The 27181-nt window shown below is 43.0% G+C and overlaps 1 protein-coding gene across 1 annotated transcript in view; it reads right to left on the bottom strand.

Moving 5' to 3' along the window:
* Positions 1–24220, bottom strand: part of IL31RA (interleukin 31 receptor A) — a 71391-nt gene extending 47171 nt beyond the window's left edge. Inside the window, 4 exon segments of the mRNA XM_075128344.1 lie at positions 1755–2051; positions 4168–4185; positions 5957–6041; positions 24065–24220. Of these exon segments, the coding sequence (XP_074984445.1) occupies positions 1755–2051; positions 4168–4185; positions 5957–6011 (370 nt within the window). The 5' untranslated portion in view covers positions 6012–6041; positions 24065–24220.
* Between the last annotated feature and the right edge of the window lie 2961 nt (positions 24221–27181).

The raw sequence follows: 27181 nt of genomic DNA, 5'->3' as shown, positions 1-27181 counted from the left end.
AAAGAGAATTAAACTCTAAGAAAAAAAAACATATAATTGAATACTGTACAGAAATAGTATGATCTCAGCCAGTCAGAAGGCTTAGCTTCATGGCAAATTTCAGTAAATTTACAATATGCATATCCCTACGTTGACTCACTACTGCCCTTAGAACTCAAACAAATGTTTTTACCCAAATTAATTCTCAAAAAATATATAACTAAGCATTTTGGTATAGTAAAAAAAAAGCAGGCTTGGAAGTACTTTCAGTAGCAATCTTATCATGGGCCAATAAACACATTGACTTTCAGTCTCCAAGTTTATTTCGCTCAGGATATATATTTGTGATTCTCTCTCTCGATATAGATATACAGATATATCTATTACTTGCCTCATAAATAAGATGCACCCTCAAGTTTTCTATTGTATTACAAAACCAAACCATAGAACCAGTGATAATGTGATGCAAAGGCAGGGAATTAACTCCCTGCTTAGACTTCCCACAGATGTACTGGGTTGGGGCTGAAGGCCAAATTAGCTGTTTGGAATAAAGGAAGGAAACGCCATGAAAGTTTAGTAGTCAGGGAGAGAAGCAGCCAGCCTCTGAAAAGGCAGAGTTCCTACTGGTTCCTTCTAAGCATCCGACTCCACATCCAGTAATATCACTGATCTAAGGACCTTGCATGAGCCTTTGACTTTGAGGGTTGGGGGAGTTACCTATATCATTTGTCAGCACCTCACACTAAAGAGACCGCTGATTTCCTCCATCTCCTAAAAGCTAGAATACCCCTACCCTAAAAAGGAAACCCACTGTAACCTTTACAGTTGGGAGCCATCTAGGATAATATGAGACTCCAAAGATGTTTCTGTGTCAAAACCAGGCTCCCCATGAGGAAGAGTGGGAGCTGAGTAGGATGAAACTAGTCTCAATGGAACAACCCAACTGAAGTACCCCTCAAACTAAAGCTGCCCTCCCCCACCCAAGATAACAAAAATCAATGGACCTCTCTTTTGTTAAAGTGCTTGTGGCACACTGGACTTCCTGCTTTCTACTCTCCTCTCTAGTGGTGGACTTTACTGCACTGAACCTTGGATCCCAACTTTACTGACGCATTGGCTCCCTCCAGTGCTCAATTTGTAATGAAAGAGGTGCCAAGGCTCAAGCATCTATATGCTGGGGCCCAGGCAACTTTTTTACTTTCATAATTGATGCGGCAAGCCTAGAGGTGCCGGGGCTATGAACTGCCAAGCCTAGAGGTGCCGGGGCTCAGCCCCAGCAAGCTCTGGCACAAATTAAGCACCTGCCCCCTCTCAGCCCTGAGCATGAATCTGTAGACCCTGCCTTAATTCATCCCCATTCACAGGAGCTTTAGACTGAAATGCATGTTTATTCAAAAGGCCATCACTTTCAGACAGCTTATACGGCAATTATAATTTGCTGGACAAGAGAAGCTTACTCAGTATCTTCCCTGGTGATTGTTAGGGTAGGGTAGACTAGACTAGACGTAACACTTTAACATCTAAGAGCTTGAATAAAAGCCCATGGAAGTCAAGAACTATGAACACGCATCAGTAAGGGAAGCAGGTACTCCTGTGTCATTTCAGAAAAAACAGGAAAAAATGCTTGCACATACATGTCCTAAAATACAACAAACTAACAAATGGATTAATAATTTTAAAACATTTAAGGGTTGTCCACTATAACTATGAAGGGTATCATTTACATTAGTATCTTTTAAAAACTTTTAATTTCAAAATCACATAATTCTACTTACAACCAGATTTAACTTTGGTGTGAACAAGAAGTTGTTCTTTATCTAGATATTTAATTAAGCATTTCACATGTGCACTTTCATTGGTGAAATTATGGATGGTTACACGAGAAACAGTTTCATTGATAATGTTGTAGTTTTCTTGTGCAATCAAATTCTGATTCAACTTCCAGATAATGTGACTTGCATTTCTGTAAGGCATATTGTAGTTTCCCAGAGTGCAAAGAAGTTTTAAGGTCGAACCTCTTTCAATTTCAGGAGACTGAGGAGAAATGTAAGCATTTCTCATAGAATTTCTATCTAAAAATAAAAAAAAAGAGTCAGACAAATCAAACATTTTTTTAAAAAGATAGCTTCATTTACCATTACAGGCTATGGGTATGTCTACACTGTAATTAAACACCCATGGCTGGCCTGTGTCAGCTGACTCAGGATCGCAGGGCTCGGGCTAAGGGGTTGTTTAACTGTAGTGTAGATGTTTGGGCTCTCTGAGACCCTGGGGAGGGGGGGGGTCCCAGAACTTAGTCTCCTGAACATCTACACTGAAATTAAAAGTAAAACTAATAAAGTATTTAATTTGTCCATGTATGTAACTGCCTTAGTTGCCACTGGATCATTAGATGATCCTGAATGGGAGAATAAGCAGTTCACATGATAATCCCCATTAAAACGCATTCCTTATCGCAGCACAGCTTGAGAACTCCTGGTGTCAAATTTAAACAGTATCCTACTTCAACTTATTCAAACAAGTGGAGCCCCCTTGTAAGTTAAACTTTATTTTCCCAGATCTCAGTGAACAGTTGTCACTACAATCAGCAACCCAGGTCCTGTATTAAGGTATTTCACCTTTAACGAATTAATTAAATTTCTCACACTAACACAGAAGTGAAAGGAAAAACTTGAAACACCAAACTAAAGTTGCAATAAGTACAGAACCATAATACATTGTTGAAATAGTATGTCCACAGTCTGATTCCAGATAATCCTCTTAAATATACTTCCTATCCCTCTTTCTGGCCCTATTTGCCAATTAGGGATTCCCTTATGTGCAAAGCAAAAATTGCAAGGGCACTGAGTGACAGGCTGGAACATACTAGCGCCTCAGAGCCCTGTGGACCAGCATTCAAGATGCATAGGCCCTGACATCACCCACACCCTCAATAATAGTCTAAATACTAAGATGGGTGAACTTGAGTGCCTGGTATTAAATGAGGATATTGAAATAACAGGCATCACAAAAACTTGATCTAACGATGACAATCAATGGGACAACATAATATCAGGGTACAAAATATATAGGAATAACAGAATAGATTGGGCTGGTGGGAGTGTGAAACTATATGTGAAAGAAAGCATAGCGTTAAATACAGTAAAAATCTAAATGAATCCAACTGTACCACAGAATCTCTACAGCTAGAAATTCCATGCTTGAATAATAAGAGTAGAGCAGCAGAAATATACAACTGACTACCTCATCAAGATGGTGATAGTAATTGTGAAATGCTCAGGGAGATTTAGAAAAACCACAAAAATAGAAAACTCGGTAATAATGTGGGATTTCAACTATCCCCATATTGACTGGACACATCATCTCTGGACAGCATGAAGAGGCGATTAGAGATGAAAATTGGAAGTCAAATCCTGCTGAAGAAAATAGAAAGGAACAAACTCTGGCAAATCAAGTGTAAAAGTATAATTATGCGTCCAAAAAGAATTTGGAGAGCAACTAGCAAATGACTCAAACAGCAAAAAAATTTAAGTACATGAGAAGCAGGAAGCCTACCAATCAGTAGAGCCACTGGACAATCAAGGTGCTAAAGGAGCACTCAAGACAGACCAGGCCATTGAGGAGAAGATAAATTAAATCTTTGCACAGGTATTCACTGCAGATGTTGTGAGGGAGACTCCCCACCCGAGCCATTTTTAAGAGACAAATCTGAGGAACTGTCTGTGACAGAATACACCCCTATAGTCACACCTTACACCTTATTGTAATAATCTCTGTGCAAAGCATGCCTTGCAATGTATCATTTCAAAACCCATAATTTGCTGGTCAGTATTGTCCCAGTAAAATATGTGTGGCAACATTGTATGTGAAGTTATACAATTCCCCTGTATGGTGTTATTAACACATGTTCCAAATGTCACAGCCCTGCCCAGATGGAAGTTGGCAAACAGGTCTGTCCTAAACAAAGAAATGGGTACTCTACTTAATTTGAATTTTAGCAGTAAACAGAGTCATCAAGCAGAAAGTGAAATGAAGAAAGTTCCAACAGGTGAAAAAACCAGCAGAGAATATCCATCTACAACCTCTTTGGCTCCTGAGTCTCAGGTGGAAATGTTTTTCAAGAGGGGACCTGAAACTAAAAAGGAGGGACAAACACACCAAGGCATCCCTCTTTCACTCCCCACTTACCTATTGCATTCACTGCACCTGAAGAGAAAAAGGAAGCAGGCGTTAGATTCTGGGGGAAGGGTACAGAACAAAACCATTTGTGATCATTTTATTACAGCTAGCTGAGCCATGCATCCTGCCCCTAGAGGTTGCCATATGTTTCATCTCTCACAATAGGAGAGGTAGGTATCACAGTGTATTATTAAGGTTGTCTGATACTTCCTATTATAATATCCTGTTTCCAGTTGCTTATAATTTTGCCAAACTAACTATTTGGGTTCAAATTTTCCATATAGAAAAAAATAATTTAAGATATATGGGCAATCTTAATTCTAACAATTCCTAACTTTTTAGTGCTTGACTTTGCAACCTCAATAACATTCTTTTAACATAGCTGATATTATAAACAAACACATTACACACACAAAACTCTCCTTCATTAGAATGACCTGTACTATGAATATGAAAATAAGAAGCAGATAGGGTGGCGGTCTAGCACTTTGAACTAGATAATGATCACTTCTTAATCAGTGAAATAGTCAAATTTTGTTCTGAATGTGTGTCATTTCCCTCTATGCTACACACTATTAACCCAGCTCTCCTCTCAAACACCATTTGTTAGGGAAGTTTCAAAAAGAAAATTTCCTTTACTTTTCAGTGGTGTCCTGTACCATGACGCACAAACAACACTAACGTGACTAAAATACAAAGCTTCCAAAACTGCTTTCATATGTAGGTGATCTTTGATTCCTTTTTACTTCTGCACCCCAACAAAGGGAACTCATCTCTTCCATGCTTTTTGCTGTTTTTCTCTAATGCCATATCTTAACCTAAATGTATACATTTACGTAGGTTGAATTGTCTGTTTACTTCTTTTGTTACACAAGTGTCCAAATCAAAGATTTTAAATACTGGTTGCATAGTGATATATCTGATATGCAACTGTTCAGCTGTACCCCTTTCATGGAGTGTTCTGGCTTCTGAAGACATTTGTATATTTCTTGCATGCAACCCAATGACAAAAAGAGGCAAAATTCCCTTTACACGTGACCTTGTTGCCTGTCTTGTGATAACTTTGCAAAGATTTTAAAGTAATGCATAACAATTTGCATGTGAACTGCCGATATAGCCACTAAAGACTCCATATTTTGCCATATTAGCACTGTTATTTCCTGTTCTAAGGATAAAGGAAAATTGGAATCTCAAATACTATTTTGCACTGAAGACAAATACTAACTCTTTAAATTGTGAACAATATATGAACATTAAGGTTTATTAAATTTGTCTCTGAATAGGGAATATGAGGCTGTCCACCTCTTGCCTTTACATATTAAATACTGTTAGTTCACATTTGTTTAGTTTAAAATTCTCCAAAAATACTGCATCCTGACTGGCTGACAATGAGAAGCTTTGTCATGGCTTTCCAATACAGATGCCCTCCTCTTCCCTAAGGAACAGGGAAAGAATTATCTAACTAATGTGGTTTGTTCTGTGAGTTTATAATGAGACCAAATAAATATAATGCCAGTATTTGCTATCAGCTTTAATAGTAAATTAAGATCAATTACAATATCTGTGATTACTTCATTTGTTGCTCTACGCTGTACACTACTCCACCAAATACCATTTCCAATTAATTGGGATACAGCTGAACACAATTAGATATTTAGTACATACCTAATTGAAATCCTAATGTTTTAAATGTACTTTTTCCATTCAGTTACTCTTCAAAAGAAAGCAGTTTTTCCTTTTCTTTGGAAAGATTTCTTAAAATAAGATAAGTTAGTAATACAGAAGTGTTTCATCCTACCTGCTTTGTAGGTTCTGCAAAGCACAGTAAATATGCAAAGCAAACAGTAGAACATTTTCTTTACAATAAATGGGAGCAGGGAACACTGTAATAGAATAGACATAAAAAGTTATTTATTTCAACTGATAGGGCACCTCCTCCATCTCGCTCAGTGCTGTACACCACTACAATAATCCATACATAAAATAAATACAAAGGTAAATTAACATTTATTTATTTATAAGTCTTTTTTCCAGTTGACTGTATTTCCCAAAGGAGGAAGTCAAATTGATAATGTTTTGCCTTATTGGAATCCCTAATTACTAATTTAGAAACTTCCTCACATCCTCTTACCAACAAACCTCGACTCTGTTCAGAGAATCATACTTCAACAGGAGGGATGTGGTACATGTGTCGCAATATATGCATTAATAAGCATTATGAAATCAGTTACTCTATTGGGTATTATAGGTCAACACTGCAATGTAGTTACTGTATAGTAATAAGCCTAGGATAGGCACTTTTTAGGAAGATATAACTCAAAATAAAATCTCTTAGAAGGGTTTTCTTTTCTTTCTATAAAGGGGTTAGCTCCATCCATTAAGGCCTTAATTCAGCAAAGCACTTTACCATGTGCTAAACATTAAGCATAACCCCCAAACTCCCACCAAAGTCAGTGGAGTCATTTATTTTCATAAGTGCTTTGCTGAAACATAACCCAGATTCTCAGATGAGTTACTGATGGACAGTAAAAGTTTAAGTGTAACATGCTGATAATAATGTCCTTATTTCCATGTTATTTATTTATGCATACACTCAAGTTATCCTGGATTTTAAGAGGCATATGTTATTTCCACTCTCTCCCATATCAATAATGGACAATTTTTTGCCTTGTCTATTCCCTGTTTACTAAATCTTTTTTTTATATTTATTTATTATTCATCACTGATGGATCCAATCAGAATCAGGGCCCTGTTGTGGTAGGGGTTATACAAATGCATACAAAGATATGGGGAGCTCACAATCCAGGGGCTTGTAACCATGCCCATGTGAGCACAGGTCACTGTGGACTGATGCAATTTTAGATGCATATCCACAGAATTTAGCAACAGATCAGTTTTGACTTTTCTCTCCCATTACAGCTGCAGAGACAGCTGAATTTTATTTCATTGTTGACGCAAAAGAAAAAGATACTAAATAAGTTTCAACCAGTTTCACCTGTGAAAGACCATTTAACACAGTGATACTCAAACTGGAGCTCATGAGATGCAAGTGGCTTTTATGTGTGTCTTACAGCTATGCTTTTACTATGTTATTAACCAATTGTAGTTGATAAAATAATAATAATACTTGCTGTGAGAATAATATATAAAAAATAGTAAATGAAACAATGAATTCACACTACTCTGGTTCTTTTGGGTAACGTTGATGGCTAATTTGGCTCCTGAACCACTGAGGTCTGAGTATCACTGATTCAACATAACATGGTTGCAGACATTAGAGAGTATAATTTGGCCTGCAGAACGTTGCTAGTGGTGATCCACTTGACTCTCTGATGACAGGCTTAGTTTGCAGGGCTAGCAACTAGAGAAACATTTTTTGCTTGGGGCCATCCACAAATCTGGAAGCTGGGTTGCTTTTCCCTTTTCACATAAATCAAGGCAGCTCCAACCACTCAGCTGCAAGACTGTGACACTCAGATCTGCAGTCAGCAACTCTTCCCCATTAATGGTGGTTGTGTGTTCAACAGGGATTAGGAAAATTATCCTTGTTTTATCTGAAAATTTCAATGAAGTCAATGAATAACCAATGAAGTGCTAATTAATAATCCTCTCTCTTTTCCCAATTAACATTCAGGGTGGGTTGGGTTTGTGGACCTTATTGCTCTAAGAAAGGAAAGTTCAGATAAGGCACAGATAACCTATCCATATTGTAATGAGGTCCACAGATTCCTGACAAACTGGAGTTTCATAACAGTGTCCTTTTAGGAGGGGAACTATATACAGTTACATACAGAAGTGAAAGGGGATGACCCTTTCATGACAGTTACTGGGATACTACAGCGAGGAACACCTGTCTACTGAAGGCAGCATCAGATGATGACTGGATGTCCAGTTCGTAGAATTTGAAGGTGGTATGAACAGATGACTGCTTTCCAGATTTCCGCGTATGAACATTCTGCCCATGAAGCTGCCACAGTTCTGAGGGACATGAGCTCAGATATTGGAAAGTGGAGTTTTGGATTTTTGACTCTCATGTTCCTGAGATACAATATCTAAACAACCTGGATATGGAGGATTTTGAAGCCTCCTTTCCCTGGCACCAATAAAAGCACAAAAAAGCATGTGTCTTTCTGACCTGAATTGTACCGTGAGATTTCTACAGACATCCAAAGTATGCCCCTATTTCTCCTTTGGACACGATGGAGCTGGGCAGAAGGAATTAAAAATAAATTTCCTGTGCCCTATGGAGCCTGGAGCTAGTCTTTAGAATCAACCCTGTCTTCATACTAAGTACCACTGTAGCTTTATGGAAGGTGCAGTATTGAGGTTCCAGGAAAAGAGCCTCCAATGCAGAAAAGACAGTTACCTTTTCCGTAACTGGTGTTCTTTGAGATGTGTTGCTCATGTCCATTCCATAATAGGTGTGCGCGCTCACCACATGCACCAATGCTGTAAGGTTTTCCCTCAGCAGTATCCTTAGGGAACCGGCTCTGGCGCCCCCTGGAGTTGTGCCAGCATGGCACAGTATAAGGGGCACCAATTCCCCCCACCCTCAATTCCTCCTTGCCCGAAACTCCGACAGTGGGGAAGGAGGGCGGGTCATGGAATGGACATGAGCAACACATCTCGAAGAACACCAGTTCTGGAAAAGGTAACTTTCTTTTCTTCGAGTGCTTGCTCATGTCCGTTCCATATTAGGTGACTCCAAAGCAGTAAACCCCAGAGGTGGGTAGGAGTTCACGGATGTGTAGATTGCAACACAGCTCTGCCAAACCCAGTGTCATCCCTGGCCTGCTGAGTGGTGGCACAATGAGTAGTAAACGTGTGGACAGAGGACCATGTTGTGGCTCTATAGATGTCCTGGATAGGCATGTGTGCCAGGAAGGCCGCCAAAGATGACTGTGCTCTCATCTAGTGGGCTCTGACAATCAGCTATGGTGGAACCTCCGCAGATCGTAGCAGGTCCTTATGCACAAGGTAATCCAATGAGAAATCCTCTGTGAGGACACCAGAAGACCCTTCAACCTATCTGCTGTAGCGATGAAGAGTTGAGTTGATTTACAGAAAGGCTTTGTACATTCTAAGTAAAAAGCCATGGCCCTACAGACGTCCAAGGCGTGAAGATGCCTCTCTTCACTGGTTTTGTACGGTTTTGGGACAGAATACTGGGAGGAAGATGTCCTGGTTCATATGGAAAATGGACACTACCTTTGGCAGGAAGGCCAGGTGGGGCCACAAATGAACCTCATCTTTATAGAAGACCATGTACAGCGGTAAGGACAAGGCTTTAATTTCAGAGACCAGTCTCGCTGACGTCACCACTACCAGGAACACACCTTCCATGACAGGTGGGACAAGGAGCAGGAACCCAGCTGCTCAAAGGGTGGGCCAGTGAGCCTAGCGAGGACCAAGTTAAGATCCCACTATGGGACAGAAGCCTGTACCTGTGGGAAGAGTATCTCAAGCCCTCTCAAGAATCTGACAGTCATGTCATAGGAAATCATCATCTGTCCTTGGATCAGCAGGTGAAAAGTGGAAATAGCCGTGAGATGCACTCTAATGGAAGAGCACGCCATGCCCTGATTCCTCAAATGGAACAGGTAGTCAAGGAGAGCCTATATGGAAGAACACGAGGGAGAGATGCCACATTCAGAACCCCAGCGGGAAAACCTAGTCTATTTGGCCAGGTAAATCAACCTAGTTGAGGGCTTCCTACTCCCCAGGAGGACCTGTTGGACTCCTTCCAAACAGGTCTGCTCCTCCAGGTTCAGCCACACAGCATCCAGGCCGAGAGGTGGAGGGACTTGAGGTCAGAGTGCAGGCTCCTGAGCATGCCAAACCAATGCTGGCGAGCCCCGCTGTGATGATAACAACCACCTGCGCCTTGTCTCTCTCGATCTTTGACAGGACCCTGATGATGAGTGGAATCGGAGGGAACGGATACATCAGGCTCCCTGGCCTCGCCAGGAAGAAGGCATCAGAAAGGGAGCCCTTACTCAGACCTTGCAGAGAACAAAACCGGTGGCATTTCCTGTTCTATCTGGTAGCCAACAGGTCCACTTGGTGAGTTCCCCACCTTTGGGGGATCATGCTACCTCTGGATGGAGCAACCACTCATGGTGAGAGGAGAAGTCCCTGCTGAGCTGGTCTGCCAGGGTATTCTTGACACCGGGGAGGTGACAAACTTCCAGGTGAATTTCGTGGTTGATGCACAAGTCCCATAGACGGAGAGCATCCTGACAGAGAACCGACAGCATGCCCCGTCCCCCGACTAAGTCCCGTTTGGGACTAACAGAGTTGAGAACTACTGCTAAGGATAACTATATACAGCTATATTACAGGTTTTCAAAGTTCGCAAGAACAGAGGACGAAACAACACTAGCCGAAGCAGCAGATGTTCCAGCACCATCACTGGTGGCAAGAAGGAACTGAAGGTGGGGGAGCTGGCAGCGCCCCTTATACTGCACCATACGGGCACCACTCCAGGGGGCGCCAGAGCCGGTCCCCTACGGATACTGCTGAGGAAAAACTTCCGGCACCGGTGCACGTGATGAGCACACACACCTAATATGGAATGGACATGAGCAAGCATTCAAAGAAGAAACAGACCTGATTGCTATCAAAAATGCCACATTACTTTCTAAACATTAATGAGGCATCTTCAGGAGTGGTTCAAACAGAGGGCCTCACTAGCACTGAGAACCAGGTAAGATCCCATAAAAGAACTTCATGCATTTCAGGAAGTGAATGCTTTCATAAGAAAAACCACTGGATATCTGGATAAGATGAAAGTCTCTACTTGTCTACTCCACTAAGGATGCTAAACAAAGCACCAACTTGACTTTTGAGTCTGAACTGCCAGGCCTAGCCTGAGTCCATATTGAAGGAATGTGAGAATCTGTGGCACCTATGTAGTAGTGGGGGTGAGATCTTTGTCCTGGTACCAATGGGTAAGCCTTAACTTGGTCCTTCAATACGTAGACGATTTAATAAATTGTAGATTTATTTCTGGAAGCTAAAATAGTGGTTATTGGCTCTCTGAATAACCTCTTCAACTTAGGAGGCTCTGGTTAAGCACCAAGCAGCTACATTCAGACTGTCTGGATTCTGATGTATGATTGGCCTTTGTAATATCTACTGCCCAGAAGGGATATGGTATTTGTACCATGTCAAGGAGATCAAAGAACTAAGATCTCCTTAGCCAGAATGAGGCTACCAGAATTACCAGTGCTGTATTGCTATTGGTCTTCATTAGCATTACGGTAAGGAGAGGACAAGAAAGTGAAAGCATATATGAGCCCCTTTTGATCATCTTTGTAATAAGACACTTGTTGGCTTTGCTTTATGATCCCATCAGCAAGAGCAGAACATTGAAACTTTGTCCATGTAGGTAGGCAAACACACACATCTGTTGCTAGTCGACCAAATTTCTTTACCAGGAAATGGAACACCTCTGTGTGTAGTTCACATTCTGAATTTATCTAAGTTTTGCCTGATGAGCCAGAAGGCCATTAACATTCCATTTTCCCATGGAAGTGAAGGGAGTGAATTGACTGCTTATTCTTCTCTGCCCAGTCAACAGGAAGTGAGCTTCTCTCTGCAGAACTGTAGACCTTGTTCCCCTTTGTCTGTTGACATATAACATGGCTGGGTGTTGTCTGTCACAATCAGAGCATGAGGGGAATCAAGACATGTGAGTAAAGCCTTGAGAACATATCAGGTTGCCCTAAGCTTAGCCAAATTATGCTGTGCTTGCTCTACTGTTTGGACCAGATCCCTTGTTCCTATGTGAGTGCCTCCAGGCTTGCATCTCTGATCAACCTCCTCACTGGTTTGCCTATTCAAAAGGCTGACTTTAATCTACTGGGACTCAATCACCATCTGAATGACTTGAGAATCCTCCTGGCAAGAGATACTTTTGCTGAGGCATGAATAAGAGATAGGTGAGAGAGTTTGTATTATAAGGCATGCAAAGGAATCCACATACTACAATATTTGGGATAGCAGACACTGCACTGAAATACAAACCAAAAAAAGGTTTTGATTGCGTTTGTAGAAATAGTTAATAAATCTTAAATGTTAGATGGAGGGGAAAGATTTGCAGAAGCTAACAAAACCTACATTTTTGTTGTACTAGTTCAAAGTCTTGCATTAGCACATACCATTGCCTTAAAGAGAGATCTGCAAATGAGGAAGAGAGAAATGGGCTTGTAACTTTTTTTGCTTGTTAACGTTCTCCGCTTTTTAGTTTGTTTGTAAATAAGAAATTAAGGTAATCTGCCCTGGAACACACTATAATGACTGGAGAACTTCACAAGAGTCAAGAGAACTAAATCTGAGCAATTGCTTAAAATTCTTGGTTTGTTTTTGTTAACATGTATTTAACTTTAATTACTAATATTTTGGATACAGGATGTCTTTGTTAAAGACATGGTACTCCCTTCAAGTAAAGGGTTAGAGCTCAAAATAAACATTCTTCAAAACCCCCAGAGGTCATTTATCACTTCATGTAATAAACTACTGCATAATGATAGTGGTGTTATCAAACAGTTCTGTTCTACAGCAGAGGCTGTCTTTCAATAGTAAGTGGGGTGGTTCCTGTACCATGTGTTCAAATACTATGAAAATAACTTTAGATTCCTTCAATTAGTACTAAATAAATAGGTTTATAAACATTAGAAATGCCTACCTTGTTAAATGTAAAATGTTTTCAAAGAGCTCATTACAATTATCGTGGCACTAATCTGGCAAACATTTATATACATGGGGGGACGATGCCTCTGTGCGATAAGTATGTGTGTAACTTTCTATGAAAGAGCTTGATAAGCAGCCAGTATTCAACAACGAAGGCAAGTGTAGCTCTTTTCTACTTTTTGCTCTTGCAAATTCTTAATCACTAACAGCACATACAAAAATGTGGGAAAAATTTGTTCTCAATTTACTGTATTTGCTTTTCCAGTAAATTAAGACTTTTCAGCTAAATATGTACGACAGATTTTTGTATCAACTGGTTAACAGTTAGAATTTTACATCCTTCAACTAAAAGAAACAAAGTTGAATAACCAGATTTCCCCCTGATGTTTTAAGTCATTGAATAACTATATTTAGCGACAAAAAAGCATTAAGAGCTACAATAAGATCAAGAGCTACTTTTATGCCAGATTCAATTGCCAAATTTATAGGAGTAGCTCAAAAATAAGCAGCTATAGGGGTTGTGACAGAGAGATTAATTATAAAATGGAAGGAGCAATGCCACCTGCAGAAGACAGCTTATGTACCTACTGCTCCAGGCATAAAGTGTTAATTGGATTCCCTACCTCAAAAAGCCACCCCAAATAATCAGAAAGTAATGCCTAATGGCTAGCCCAAGGAATTCCAGATGCTTGGTTCTCCCTATGCAGGATATACACAATCCTCACTAAAGTTCTAGGTGTGGAAGAATTTGACCTCCCATACCTTGGAAACAGTTTCAGAAGCATGAATTAAAGAAGTGTATGGAGATTATGAATGTCCACAAAAGTTAGTTTAAGACTTTCAGCAACCCCACGAAACGTGGTAGGTGGATGCTGACACCAAAGATGATGAACCAACTCATGCAGAGGACAACCTCTGTTGGCAGCATATGCCCTTCTTCATCTGGGAATCAAATTACTCATTCTGCACAGGTCTTTGATTAAAAGTGTTACCGAAAAAAAAAAATGGCCACATGGCTGGTACCTGAACATGGGAACTGCCATACTGGTCCAAATCCATAGTCCACTACCCTGCCTCTAAGAATGGCCAGCACCAGGTGCTTCAGAAGAAGGTGCAAACAACTCTGCAGCAGACAGAGGTGGGTTAGTTTCCCCTGCAAAGAAATCCTCTCCAAATCTCTAAAGCTTAAAGACTGCCTTAAGCACTGAAGAATTAAAGTTTAATATCCAATTAAAACTTATTTTTATTATTATAGGCTGGACTGCTAGTACTGTCTATTACTAATGCAGCCTGACACTTTCTATTATAAAACTCTATTTTCAATTGGTTATACCTCTGCCAAACTTTAACTGTTTGGGCTGAAATTTTACATGCTAGTTATCTACCTGAGACCTAATTATTCTGGAAAATTTCAGCCCAAACAGTTTAGCCATTTTTGAGAACTAGGTTAGGGATATGTAATTGTTTTGCACATTAGAAAATTCTTTAGGGATCTTCTTTGAACAGCTCTCGTGTCACCATACTTTGGATCAGGGACTTGAAATTTTGCAGGGAAGTAGCCTTTGTATCAGGGATATGCTTTGTGGTGCCCCTGTCAAAATTCTGCCCAACTGGCCTATAGCGAGGAGTAGGGTTGCCAACTTTCTACTTGCACAAAACTGAACACCCTTGCCCCGCCACTTCTCTGAGGCCCCGCTCCATGCTTACTGCATTCCTGCCCCCCCCCCCCAAGTCGCTCACTCTCCCCACCCTCACTCATTTTCACCAGGCTGGCTCAGAGGATTGGGGTGTGGGAAAAATCAGGAAATTTGTTGGGTGTTGAACAAGTATGAGAGTTTGTTTACCTCTTCCAATCTATGAATAAAAATGAGACATGGAAGGGATGTCGAGAGGTTATCAAGACCAGCCCATTGTGTTGAGGCAGAACCAAGTATACCTGGATCACCAAATAATTCATAGAATATCAGAGTTGGAAGGGACCTCTGGAGGTCATCTAGTCCAACCCCCTGCCCAGAGCAGGACCAATCCCAACTAAATCATCCCAGCCAGGGCTTTGTCAAGCCTGACCTTAAAAACTTCTAAGGAAGGGGATTCCACCTCCTCCCTAGGTAACGCATTCCAGTGTTTCACCACCCTCCTAGTGAAAAAGTTTTTCCTAATATCCAACCTAAATCTCCCCCACTGCAACTTGAGACCATTACTCCTTGTCTTGTCATCTGCTATCACTGAGAATAGTTTAGATTCATCCTCTTTGGATCCACCTTTCAGGTAGTTAAAAGCAGCTATCAAATCCCCCCACTGTCATTCTTCTCTTCCGTAGACTAAACAATCCCAGTTCCCTCAGCCTCTCCTCATAAGTCATGTGCTCCAGACCCCTAATCATTTTTGTTGCCCTTCGCTGGACTCTCTCCAATTTCTCCACATCCTTGTAGTGCGGGGCCCAAAACAGGACACAGTACTCCAGATGAGGCCTCACCAATCTCAAATAGAGGGGAACGATCACGTCCCTCAATCTGCTCTCTATGCCCCTACTTATACATCCCAAAATGCCACTGGCCTTCTTGGCAACAAGGGCACACTGTTGACTCATATCCAGCTTCTCGTCCACTGTCACTCCTAGGTCCTTCTCTGCAGAACTGCTGCCTAGCCATTCGGTCCCTAGTCTGTAGCGGTGCATTGGATTCTTCTGTCCTAAGTGCAGGACTCTGCACTTGTCCTTGTTGAACCTCATCAGATTTCTTTTGGCCCAATCCTCTAATTTGTCTAGGTCCCTCTGTATCCTATCCCTACCCTCCAGCGTATCTACCACTCCTCCCAGTTTAGTGTCATCCGCAAATTTGCTGAGAGTGCAATCCACACCATCCTCCAGATCATTAATGAAGATATTGAACAAAACCGGCCCCAGGACCGACCCTTGGGGCACTCCACTAGATACTGGCTGCCAACTAGATATGGAGCCATTGATCACTACCCGTTGGGCCCGACAATCTAGCCAACTTTCTACCCACCTTGTAGTGCATCCATCCAGCCCATACTTCTTTAACTTGCTGACAAGAATACTGTGGGAGACCGTGTCAAAAGCTTCGCTGAAGTCGAGGAATAACATGTCCACTGCTTTCCCTTCATCCACAGAACCAGTTATCTCATCATAGAAGGCAATTAGATTAGTCAGGCATGACTTTTCCTTGGTGAATCCATGCTGACTGTTCCTGATCACTTTCCTCTTGTCTAAGTGCTTCAGAATTGATTCCTTGAGGAATTATCCTGTTTATCCTGTTCTGTTCATTCCCTCTGAAGCATCTGGCACTGGCCACTGTCAGAAGACAGGATATTAGGCTAGACAGACCATTGGTCTGACTCAGTATGGCTGCCTTATGTATGTTGATAATTTTAGACCATCCCTGACAGCTGTTTATCTAACCTGTTCTTAAAAACCTGCAATTATGGGGATTCCACAGCCTTCCTTGGAAGCCTATTTGTCTTTAACTATTGTTATAGTCTCCCTTGCTGCAGATTAAACCCATTACTTCATGTCCTGGCTTCAGTGGATATGGAGAACAATTGACTACCATTCTCTTTATAACAGCCCTTAACATATCTGAAGACTTATCAGTCTTCCCTTAGGCTTGTTTTCTCAAAACTAAACATGTCCAGTGTTGTTGTTTTGTCTGTTCGTCTGTTCGTTGTTTTTTTAAGCTTTTCCTCAGGTCAGGTTTTCTACATAACATTGATCATGCTACCAAAGAGTGTCATGAAACTCTTATCTTCATTATTTCTTTTCCTTTATCTGTAAGAAGGAACAATATTGCTGAAAAACAGTCTTACGGGTACGTCTACACTGAAATTAGACAGCTGTGGCTGCCCTGTTTCAGCCAACTTGGGCGAAGGAGTTGTTTAATTATGGTGCAGGCATTCAGGCTTGGGCTGTAGGACCCTGCAAGATGGGAAGATCCCAGAGTTTAGGCTACAGCCTGAGCCAAGTCAGCTGGCATGGACCAGCTGTGGGTTTTTAATTGCAGCAAAGACTTACCCTAAATTACTTAAATGATGTGTGGATTTTATGTCAGCGTTCCAGGGGTGCTTGATTTTGGAGCTAACCCCATCTTACTCCCTGGGCTGAACTAGGGGGAGCCACATGTTCAAAGGACAGTTTAGTATGACCTTCAGCATTGGACTCTGCCCCATAAGATGATTTAGTTAAGTTCTTGCACATCATGCTTCCTTTGTGCATGAAACCCACCTGGCACCCAGTAGCTAACTATAGATTGAAACAGGAACCTAGTCATGAACTCTTTTAGGCAATCCGCTTCAGAAGACAACACCCACGTATCCAACTCTAAAGGGAAAGTTTAAGGATGCTTTCCTAGGTTCTACGTGTGGTGTTTGTGAAAGCCTTATATTCAAGCATCAACTCATTATGTGTTCCTCCCCAAGGCACAGCAGCACCAAATATGTTTTTCTGCTCTAGACACTGTATTATTATAAGAAAAGGAGTACTTGTGGCACCTTAGAGACTAACCAATTTATCTGAGCATAAGCTTTCGTGAGCTACAGCTCATGCTCAGATAAATTGGTTAGTCTCTAAGGTGCCACAAGTACTCCTTTTCTTTTTGCGAATACAGACTAACACAGCTGTTACTCTGAAATGTATCATTATAGAAATGAGTTGTCTGGATGCTCCACAACAGCCAGAAGCAGCTCAGTAGAATCATAAGCAAAACCAAAATGCCCTAAGCAACAAACATCTGGCAAAAAGCCTACACTACATAAAACTAGCAATTAAACTTTTCAGAAAAATGGTGCTCAAAAAGAGACTGACAGCTAGTGACAGAGCTGAATTTCAACTTTTACTGATATAGGCAGTGAAAAAAACTGAATAGTTGCTTAAGCTGCAACCCTCTTATATATCCTCTGGTCAGACCCGAAAATATAATCAGGCTGCTCAGCACCAAAGGAGACTGCTATCTATTCTAGACTGTTCTGAACTCATGTAGGCATCACAGACAGCAAAGATCAGTTACTTTTCCATACCAGACATCCTAGAAGATTTAACAGAAACACCACTGTTCATAAGTCTACTTTATTGTAACTGTACAACAGGGATTTCTCTTTAAAGAAGTGCATCCTCCTTCCCCCTCTGAAGGAGGCTATAATGAAATAGGAAGTTACTAAGCAAAGTACAAGTAACACTTTTTCCTGTTTGGACCCAAAGACAAATAGTTAAAAAAAATAAAAGGAAAGACAAAAGAAAGAGAGAGCGCACCACCTCCAGTGCCAGGATCTGGGGCCCTAGGGAGCAGAGGGTATTTAGGAAACAAAATCCAGCAGTGCAGAGATGCTGTGCCTTGGGGGTTTGGGCATTTAAGACACTAGAATTTTCCTCCATATATGATGAATGCTATGCCTTAGGAAACCAACACAATACAACTAGCATTTATACATCATCTTTCATATAAATGACATCCCAAAGAGATTACAGAGTTAAATAACAAACAGAGAAATCCAGAGTTCTTAAGAAAGATTTTCAGGTGAGATTTGGAGAAGTGACCAAGTGTCAGTGTGGTGACAAGACAAAGAGGCTCTTCCTCAGAATAGGAGCTAGAGCTACACCCAGTGTGCCCACAGCGTTACAGGAGCATGGTAGACTGATAGTAGACATAATGAAAGAGGAAAAGCAGCAAAGAGAGAGAAAGAACAGGATAGGTGAAGTCTCTGGAGCAAGTGTACAACCACACTCCAAAAATGACACTCAGACCTTACAAAGGTCCCAGCCACCGGGGCATCCCTCCAACCCACCCAAGACACGCCGCCTCTGAGTGGATCCCAGCCCCTGGGGCATCCCTCCAACCCACCACCTCTGAGTGGATCCCAGCCCCTAGGCATCCCTCCAACCCACCCAAGACACGCCTCCTCTGAGTGGATCCCAGCCCCCGGGCATCCCTTCAACCCACCTGAGACATGCTGCCTCTGAGTGGATCCCAGCCCCGGGGCATCCCTCCAACCCACCCGAGACACGCCGCCTCTGAGTGGATCCCAGCCCCCGGGCATCCCTCCAACCCACCCGAGACACGCCGCCTCTGAGTGGATCCCAGCCCCCGGGCATCCCTCCAACCCACCCGAGACACGCCGCCTCTGAGTGGATCCCAGCCCCCGGGCATCCCTCCAACCCACCCGAGACACGCCGCCTCTGAGTGGATCCCAGCCCCCGGGCATCCCTCCAACCCACCCGAGACACGCCGCCTCTGAGTGGATCCCAGCCCCCGGGCATCCCTCCAACCCACCCGAGACACGCCGCCTCTGAGTGGATCCCAGCCCCCGGGCATCCCTCCAACCCACCCGAGACACGCCGCCTCTGAGTGGATCCCAGCCCCCGGGCATCCCTCCAACCCACCCGAGACACGCCGCCTCTGAGTGGATCCCAGCCCCCGGGCATCCCTCCAACCCACCCGAGACACGCCGCCTCTGAGTGGATCCCAGCCCCCGGGCATCCCTCCAACCCACCCGAGACACGCCACCTCTGAGTGGATCCCAGCCCCCGGGCATCCCTCCAACCCACCCGAGACACGCCGCCTCTGAGTGGATCCCAGCCCCCGGGCATCCCTCCAATCCAGCTGACAAACCTGCCAAGCCCCGCAACAAGCACGAGCCTCGCCCCTCAAGACGCTGCCCAGGCGCCGACCCGCCCTGCGCTGAGAGAGGCGCTTGGACCCGCCGCGCGCGCTCTCACCTGAGGATAACGGCCAGGGAGCGGGCCCTGCGCGGGGAGACAGCGCCCCTCGGGCACAGCCGCCGCCGAGCGTGCCCGGCCCGCGCCGCTCCTCAGCTCGGCGCCCCCAGGACAACGCCCAGCCGTGGGGCTGCTGGGGGTAGCGCTGGCCCGCGGGCTGAGGCTGCGATATACCGCCCTCGGGGGAGGGACAGGACCCCGCTACCGGGAGCCCCGAAGAGCTGGACGGGATCAGGCAGCTGCCGACAGATCACGTACCTTAAATGAAACAGCTGCCGGGGGCGGGGGTGTCTTTTCTCCAGGGCGCAGCTTGTCTCCACGCGCGGGAGGACCGGACACTTAAGTGTACGCGAGCCGTGATGGCCCTGGCCCGGCGCCGGGGCTTCCCCTCCCTCCCCCCACCACAGCCCCTCTGTCCCTCCCGCTCAGAATAAGATCAGGAGAGATGGCAGTGCCAGGTCCCTGTCCCCCGTAGCATAGGCTGGTATCCCGGGCATAGGTCCCTGGCCACCATAGCTACGGGGAGGAGGGGGAAGAAAAGTACTGACTAGGTAGTTAGGGCATCAACACTGTAAACCAGAAACGATAACAAAAAACGGTGCCCCCTTTCACTGCATATACATTTTTCTAAGCTTAAAAGTGTTTTACAGTAGAAACCCCCTCACCCCCATTTTATGAACTAATGAGGAATTGAGTTAATTAAATCAAGTTAATAAAACTGAACATCTCAAAATTACAGTAGGTACAGCAGAAGTTGCAGGATATTTTCTTCCCTTTGTCAAACTACTGCGAAGAGATTTCAAACACATTGAAAGAATTGGAATGGGAAAGGATGTTAAGTTTCAGAGTAGCAGCCATGTTAGTCTGTATCCACAAAAAAAGGCATACTTGGGGCACCTTAGAGACTAACATTTATTTGAGCATAAGCTTTCATGAGCTACAGCTCACTTCATCGGATGCATGCAGTGGAAAATATAGCAGGGAGATTTTATATGCACAGAGAACATGAAACAATGGGTGTTACCATACAGACTGTAACGAGAGTCATCAGATAAGGTGAGCTATTACCAGCAGGAGAGGGGGAAAAAAAGATCTTTTGTAGTGATAATCAAGGTGGGTCATTTCCAGCAGTTGACAAGAATGTGTGAGGAACGGGGGTGGGATGAGCGCGGGGCACAGGGGAATAAACATGGGAAAATAGTTTTACTCCCAGTCTTTATTCAAACTTAATTTAATGGTGTCCAGTTTGCAAATTAATTTCAATTCAGCAGTCTCTCGTTGGAGTCTGTTTTCAGGAAGATCACCAATGGATTGTAGTTTCCTCAGGAAGTCAGTGGTGTCTCGAAGATAGCTAGGAGTGCTGGTAGCGTAGGGCCTGAGGAGGAATTCTATATAGCCAGACAATCCTGCTGTCAGGGTGCCAATGCCTGAGATGGAACGTCCAGGATTTCCAGGTTTATGAATCTTGGGTAGCAGATAGAATACCCCTGCTTTGGATTCTAGGGGTGTGTCTGTGCGGATTTGTTCTTGTGCTTTTTGAGGGAGTTTCTTGAGCAGATGGTGTAGTTTCTTTTGGTAACCCTCAGTGGGATCAGAGGGTAATGGCGTGTAGAATGTGGCGTTGGAGAACTGCCTAGCAGCCTCTTGTTCATATTCCGACCTATTCATGATGATGACAGCACCTCCTTTGTCAGCCTTTTTGATTATGATGTCAGGGTTGTGTTTCTGAGGCTGTGGATGGCATTGTGTTCTGCACGGCTGAGGTTATGGGGCAAGTGATGCTGCTTTTCCACAATTTCAGCCCGTGCACGTCGGCGGAAGCACTATGTAGAAGTCCAGTCTGTTGTTTCGACCTTCAGGAGGAGTCCACCCAGAATCCTTCTTTTTGTAGTGTTGGTAGGAAGGTCTCTGTGGGTTAGTATGCTGTTCAGCGGTGTGTTGGAAATATTCCTTGAGTCGGAGACGTCGAAAATAGGATTCCAGGTCACCACAGAAATGTATCATGTTCGTGGGGGTGGAGGGGCAGAAGGAGAGGCCCCGAGATAGGACAGATTCTTCTGTTGGGCTAAGAGTATAGTTGGATAGATTAACAATATTGCTGGGTGGGTTATGGGAACCACTGTTGTGGCCCCTTGAAGCATGTAGTAGTTTACATAGTTTAGTATCCTTTTTCTTCTGTAGAGAAGCAAAATGTATGGTGTAAATGGCTTGTCTAGTTTTTGTAAAGTCCAGCCACGAGGAAGTTTGTGTGAAGGGTTGTTTTTTTATGGGAGTATCCAGTTTTGAGAGCTCATTCTTAATCTTTCCCAGTTTGCTGTATAGGCTGTTGATCAGGTGGTTCCGCAGTTTCTTTGAGAGTGTGTGGCACAATCTGTCAGCATAGTCTGTGTGGTATGTAGATTGTAATGGATTTTTTACCTTCAGTCCTTTTGGTATGATGTCCATCTGTTTGCATTTGGAAAGGAAGATGTATGAGTTTTTTCATGAAGTTGATGGATTTCCACTCCATACGGCTAAATTCAGTGCCTTGCATAATGACAGGTTTCAGAGTAGCAGCCGTGTTAGTCTGTATCCGCAAAAAGAAAAGGAGTACTTGTGGCACTTTAGAGACTAACAAATTTATTTGAGCCTAAGCTTTTGTGAGCTACAGCTCACTTCATTGAATGCATTCAGTAGAAAATACAGTATATATGTGTATATAAAATCTTCCCACTGTATTTTCCACTGCATGCATCTGATGAAGTGAGCTGTAACTCACGAAAGCTTATGCTCAAATAAATTTGTTAGTCTCTAAGGTGCCACAAGTACTCCTTTTCTTTTTAAAGGATGTTACGTTGTTATTCAGTATCACTTTGTGATTCCCTCCCACCCGCAGGGAAAAATGGTTCATACAACCAGTCATTCATAGGAGTCGTGTTGATAAAATTGAGGTATACTGTTTTTTAAAAGACTTATGCCCCGATTCAGGAAAACGATCCACCCTTCAGCATCACAAAACTATGGAAGGCATAATGTGACTGAAGCAGGGGGTACAAAACAGGGGGGGAGAAAAGGACTATGTTTGCAAGGATGTAGATACCATTACCCTTTTTGATCCAAGTGGTTAGCATAGGTTCAAGTCTCCATGGATTGTTTTCATTAGGGGAGAAACAGATACAGTCGGGTATCTTTAATGCAATCCTGCTTATTTTTTAGGATGGCTGAATAGTTCAATCAGTCTTAGGATTCAGAAGGCTACCTCTGTACAACAGCACTAACGGTAGCCTTTTGAACCCTCAGATTGATTGAATAGTTCAGTCATCCCACCAGATTGTCAGGTGGTGTGGTTTTTGTCACTTCCAAGAATCTCACAAGCCTACAGAAACACTCTGGATTCAAAGTTTCTCCACTGATTTGAGTTTAACTCACCTAGGAGAGACCCCAAGTCTGATGAAGAATTCCTTCACTAGAACCACTACTACTTTCACAGCCTCTTGGTTTCTTATTGGGCAAACTTCAGTCCCTTTTGTGAAGTAGTCAGTAGGCACCAGCAAATATTCATTGTCAACCTCAGTCTCAGGCAGAAGCCCAAGCACATAAATAGCAATGCACTGAACCAGTGCACCATAACACTTGGCTGCATTTGAGCTCTTCCTGTCGAATGGAACAGTTCTTTGTAATTCAAGCATCACATTGATGCAGGGAATTAATATCTGCATCCTGACAGCATTTCCCCAGTAGAAATTCTCCCTTAGCTTGGCTAAAGTTTTTGAAACCCCAAAGTGTTCAGCAGTTTTAAAATCATGACAACCTCAGAACCTCTCTTTTCCTTTCTGCTACAATCTGCTAGTCTCCCCCACCCCTACAGTATTTAATCTTTAAAGTGCAAGCTTTTCCACTGTGACCAGAAAGCCTTTATTTTATTTGAGGTGATGCTACCTTCCAAGATGGTTGCATTTGCTAAATGATTTTCCAATCACACTGTATGCTGATATCAGGTTCCTCCCTTTGGGAAACTTTTAGCTATTCTGCAGTCCATTCCTGCAACCTCCACATGCACTGTTCCAATGGATGAACCAAGAACATTTGTACTTCTACAAATGATGTGAAGGGAGACAGACATCTCTTGCTAAGTACACACGTTCCCTTGAACAAATTCCTTGCTCTTTTTATTACAGTAGTGTCTGTAATTAGCCTCCCAACAAAGCAGTCTGGACAAGGCATCAAGCACTATCGTGCTTGCAGCCAGGTCTGTGTGCAACAGTAAAATCACAGCACTGCAGTTCCTCCATTCACCTAAAATTGAAAGAGCCATGGCAAAGGTGCATTCTCTGTCCTGACCACAAACTTCCCCTATAACTAATATTGGAAGCGTTCTACAGATTTAACCACTGACAGGAATTCAGTTTGGATGGTGCAATAATTTCTATCTGGAGAACTTAGACTTTTGATGTAATAAACCACTACCCACTTAAGTCCTTTTTGTTTGTCACGGGGTCCACTCACCACTCAGTGTCTCCTGCTGGTTGTCCTGGGAATTAGCTCTGCCAACTTGCGCTCTCCCTCTGGTGGCGTCTTCCCCACATCCTCTCAGTCTGCAGCTCCACTCACTCCTGGATCTGCAGCCTCCTCTTCATAGCTTGGCCATCTGGCCAAGTCACCAAGGTCCTCCCCTTCCAGGGAATTCAGTCTTTCAATACCTGCTGGCTGGCTGGCATCTCCCATGCCCTGGCCACTCCCCAGTGGTGAGTAGGGGAATTCAGGCCCACCCTCAACAGTGGACCCTCAGCTCAGCAGTCCTGGGCTTTCCTCTTCCAGCCCTCACTGCTCCTTCCCTGGACTGCTTCCTACCACTGGTTCCACTCCTCCCCCTTCCCAGAGGGAGGCTGCCCTTTCCCAGCATCCTCTATCTGTAGCCCACTACCTGGCTTTATAGGACCCACTTGTTCCTGCACAGGTGAGCCTCTTTCTAATTAGCCTCCAGCCCAAAACTCTTCTGTTTGCAGCATAATTAGCTGACAGCACGCTCCTGATCTAATTCAGCTCCTGAAGGGCTAGTGTGGCAAGCACCCCCCATCACAGTGTTCTTTCAAAACTGCCCCCAAACCATAAATACAAGCATTTGTGTCAAATATGAAAGGGGATTTGTAAGACATGTAATTGTAAGGTAAAATGGGAGCAGTCACAAGAGCCTTTTTTTTTTTAAACTGAAAATGCTAAATTGCACACTGTTGACCACAGAAATGCTTTTCCTGTCTCACAGCCTATGCAGTGCTTTTGCAATGTTGGCAAACCCACAAATAAGCCTTCTTGTAATAGGAGCAGAGTCCTATTCTGCACATCTGAGTGGGGAAGTGACAATTTCTGTACAATTTCCATTTTCTCTTTCCTCAATGGAAATTACCCCTTCACTGATTGTGTGCCCATGGTAAATATTTTTATAACAACTTTTCTTTGGGTTCAGTTTCAGATTGCCAATCTTAAATTTACCAAAGATTATTTGTGTATAAGTGCATCAGCTCTTGTTCAAAGGTTTTAGCATGCACCAAGGTATCATCTAGGCATAGCAAACTGGCTAAGAGGAGCTTGTCATGTAATACCCTCTCCATTAGCCTTTCAAATGTGTCTGGTACATTGCACAAGCCAAAAGCCAGCACTTGAAATTCCCACAGGCCTTGTGCTGCTGTGAAGCAGTTGTTTCACTGATCTTTGACTCAGTTTCTACTTGCCCACAATCACTTTTAAGATCCAGTGTGGAAAACCAGATTGGACCTGTCACAGCATCCAGGGTAACATCTGTTTGTGGCACTGGATAAGAATCCTTTAAAGTGACTTCATTTAATTTTCTCTATTTCAGAGTCTGGTGCTGCCACCTTTTTTCTTAACCAGAACTATAGGTAAGACCCAAGGACCAGTGGAAGGCTCAATCATGTGTTGCAAATACGTTTCCTCAATGGTTTGCAATGTCTCTTCCCTCCTGGTTACTGATAAACAATAAGGTGGTGGTTTAATTGTCCAGTTTTTCCCAGTATTTAAATGAATCATTTAAATGAACAGCACTGCACTGGAACTAGTCCAACAGAAATTCTGGGCACTCACTTGCACCCCCTTCCCCTTATAGTTTTACTCTTACAATTTATTAGATTCACTGGTTCATATTTTGTAACCATGGCTCTCCTCTCTCCCCCCCACCCCTTTTTTTAAAACTATTTATAGCTCGTCAAAAACCATTCAGCAAAATGGTCAGGAATCTGTTCTGGATCTGAACACAGAATTTTAGCAGCTAAGAATTGCTTGAGCTCTAGGTTGCAAAATGGATTACAACTACTCACCATTTTACTTTTGCTGGAAAGCTACCACAAAATAGAGCTGATTTCTGCCCCTGGAAACAATACAATTAGTTGATTGCAAACCAATTGCCTACAAATCATCTGCTTCACCACAGACAATTTGTAAGACTCCATTCCTGGTATTTATTACTATTATTAGCCATAATAAAATCCAGACTGATTATTAGCTAATGCACCATTTTGGCTATCCAGACTTCCGACTATCCAAATTCGAGATCCAGTTTTCAGACAAGTGCAGGTTCCCAGTCATAGTCTCCATCTGAAACCAATTAGATAGTAGGCTTTATCCTCTATTCGCTAGCCTTTTCAGCAGGTCTTATGCCTTAAATTTACGTTTAACCACCATGTGCTATCCCCATACCATTCACAGATCCTATTACACACGCAATAGTCAAGCTCATTACTGTTTAACTGCCCAGATCTAAAACTGTTGGGCTGATCCTTGTACTTCCCCACATCCCCCATTTCCTGAACTGGATGAAGAATCTTCATAAACACTTGTGATGCTCTGCCCTAGGCAGCCTTAAATTTATAACAATCCTTTCTGAGGCCAATTTTTTCCACAGTACCAGCACATTTAACTCAATTGCTTTCCTTAATTTTTGCATTATTGCCAATTTCCCTTGTTTAATAAACTGAAGTCATCACTTCTTCTAATCCTTCTAAAACAAACCAGATTAGAATCCCTTTTTCCCGCATCATACATATTAGACATGGAGCTGTATGTACAAGGTTCATGGCAATCAGATTCCATCTTTCTCACTAGAAACTGCCTACTCTTCTGGTGCACTGCTGCAAGGAGAGTCAAGTTCCATGGAAAATTCTAGGGCTGCTCAAAGTGCCTTTGACCTCCTTTTGCTGAACCTGATCTGCAAGTCTAAATCCAACTGAGAGTGTATAAATCTGTCCATAACAAATTAATCCTGGAAGTCCTTAGTGGAAATCTGGATATTCCAACAACAGAAGTCTCCTCCAGTCCTCTGCCAGTTCAGGTGAAGTATCTTCTTTCCCTCACCTCCTATCCAGTTTGGGGCCAGCTTAAATTGATGGCTGGTCCCAAACTGCACATCAAGAGTTTGTACCAGATCTAAACAACAAAAACATCAATTTCACTCTGCAGCTGCCCAGGCTCCTAAAGTCTGCAGCTCCAGAGAAGCTCCACTATGCAGACTCACCCATACTTTGCAGAAAGCGAAATTGACAAGAGTTGTCCAGACAGGCGGTCAGGGAGTCGTCATTTTGATTTTTTTGATGGCAAATTGAGTATTTTTGG

Source organism: Caretta caretta, chromosome 5 (genome assembly GCF_965140235.1).
Source record: "Caretta caretta isolate rCarCar2 chromosome 5, rCarCar1.hap1, whole genome shotgun sequence".
Taxonomy (NCBI): Eukaryota; Metazoa; Chordata; order Testudines; family Cheloniidae; genus Caretta; species Caretta caretta.
Note: the sequence above shows the minus strand (reverse complement) of the source record. Positions and strands in the feature narration are given on the sequence as shown.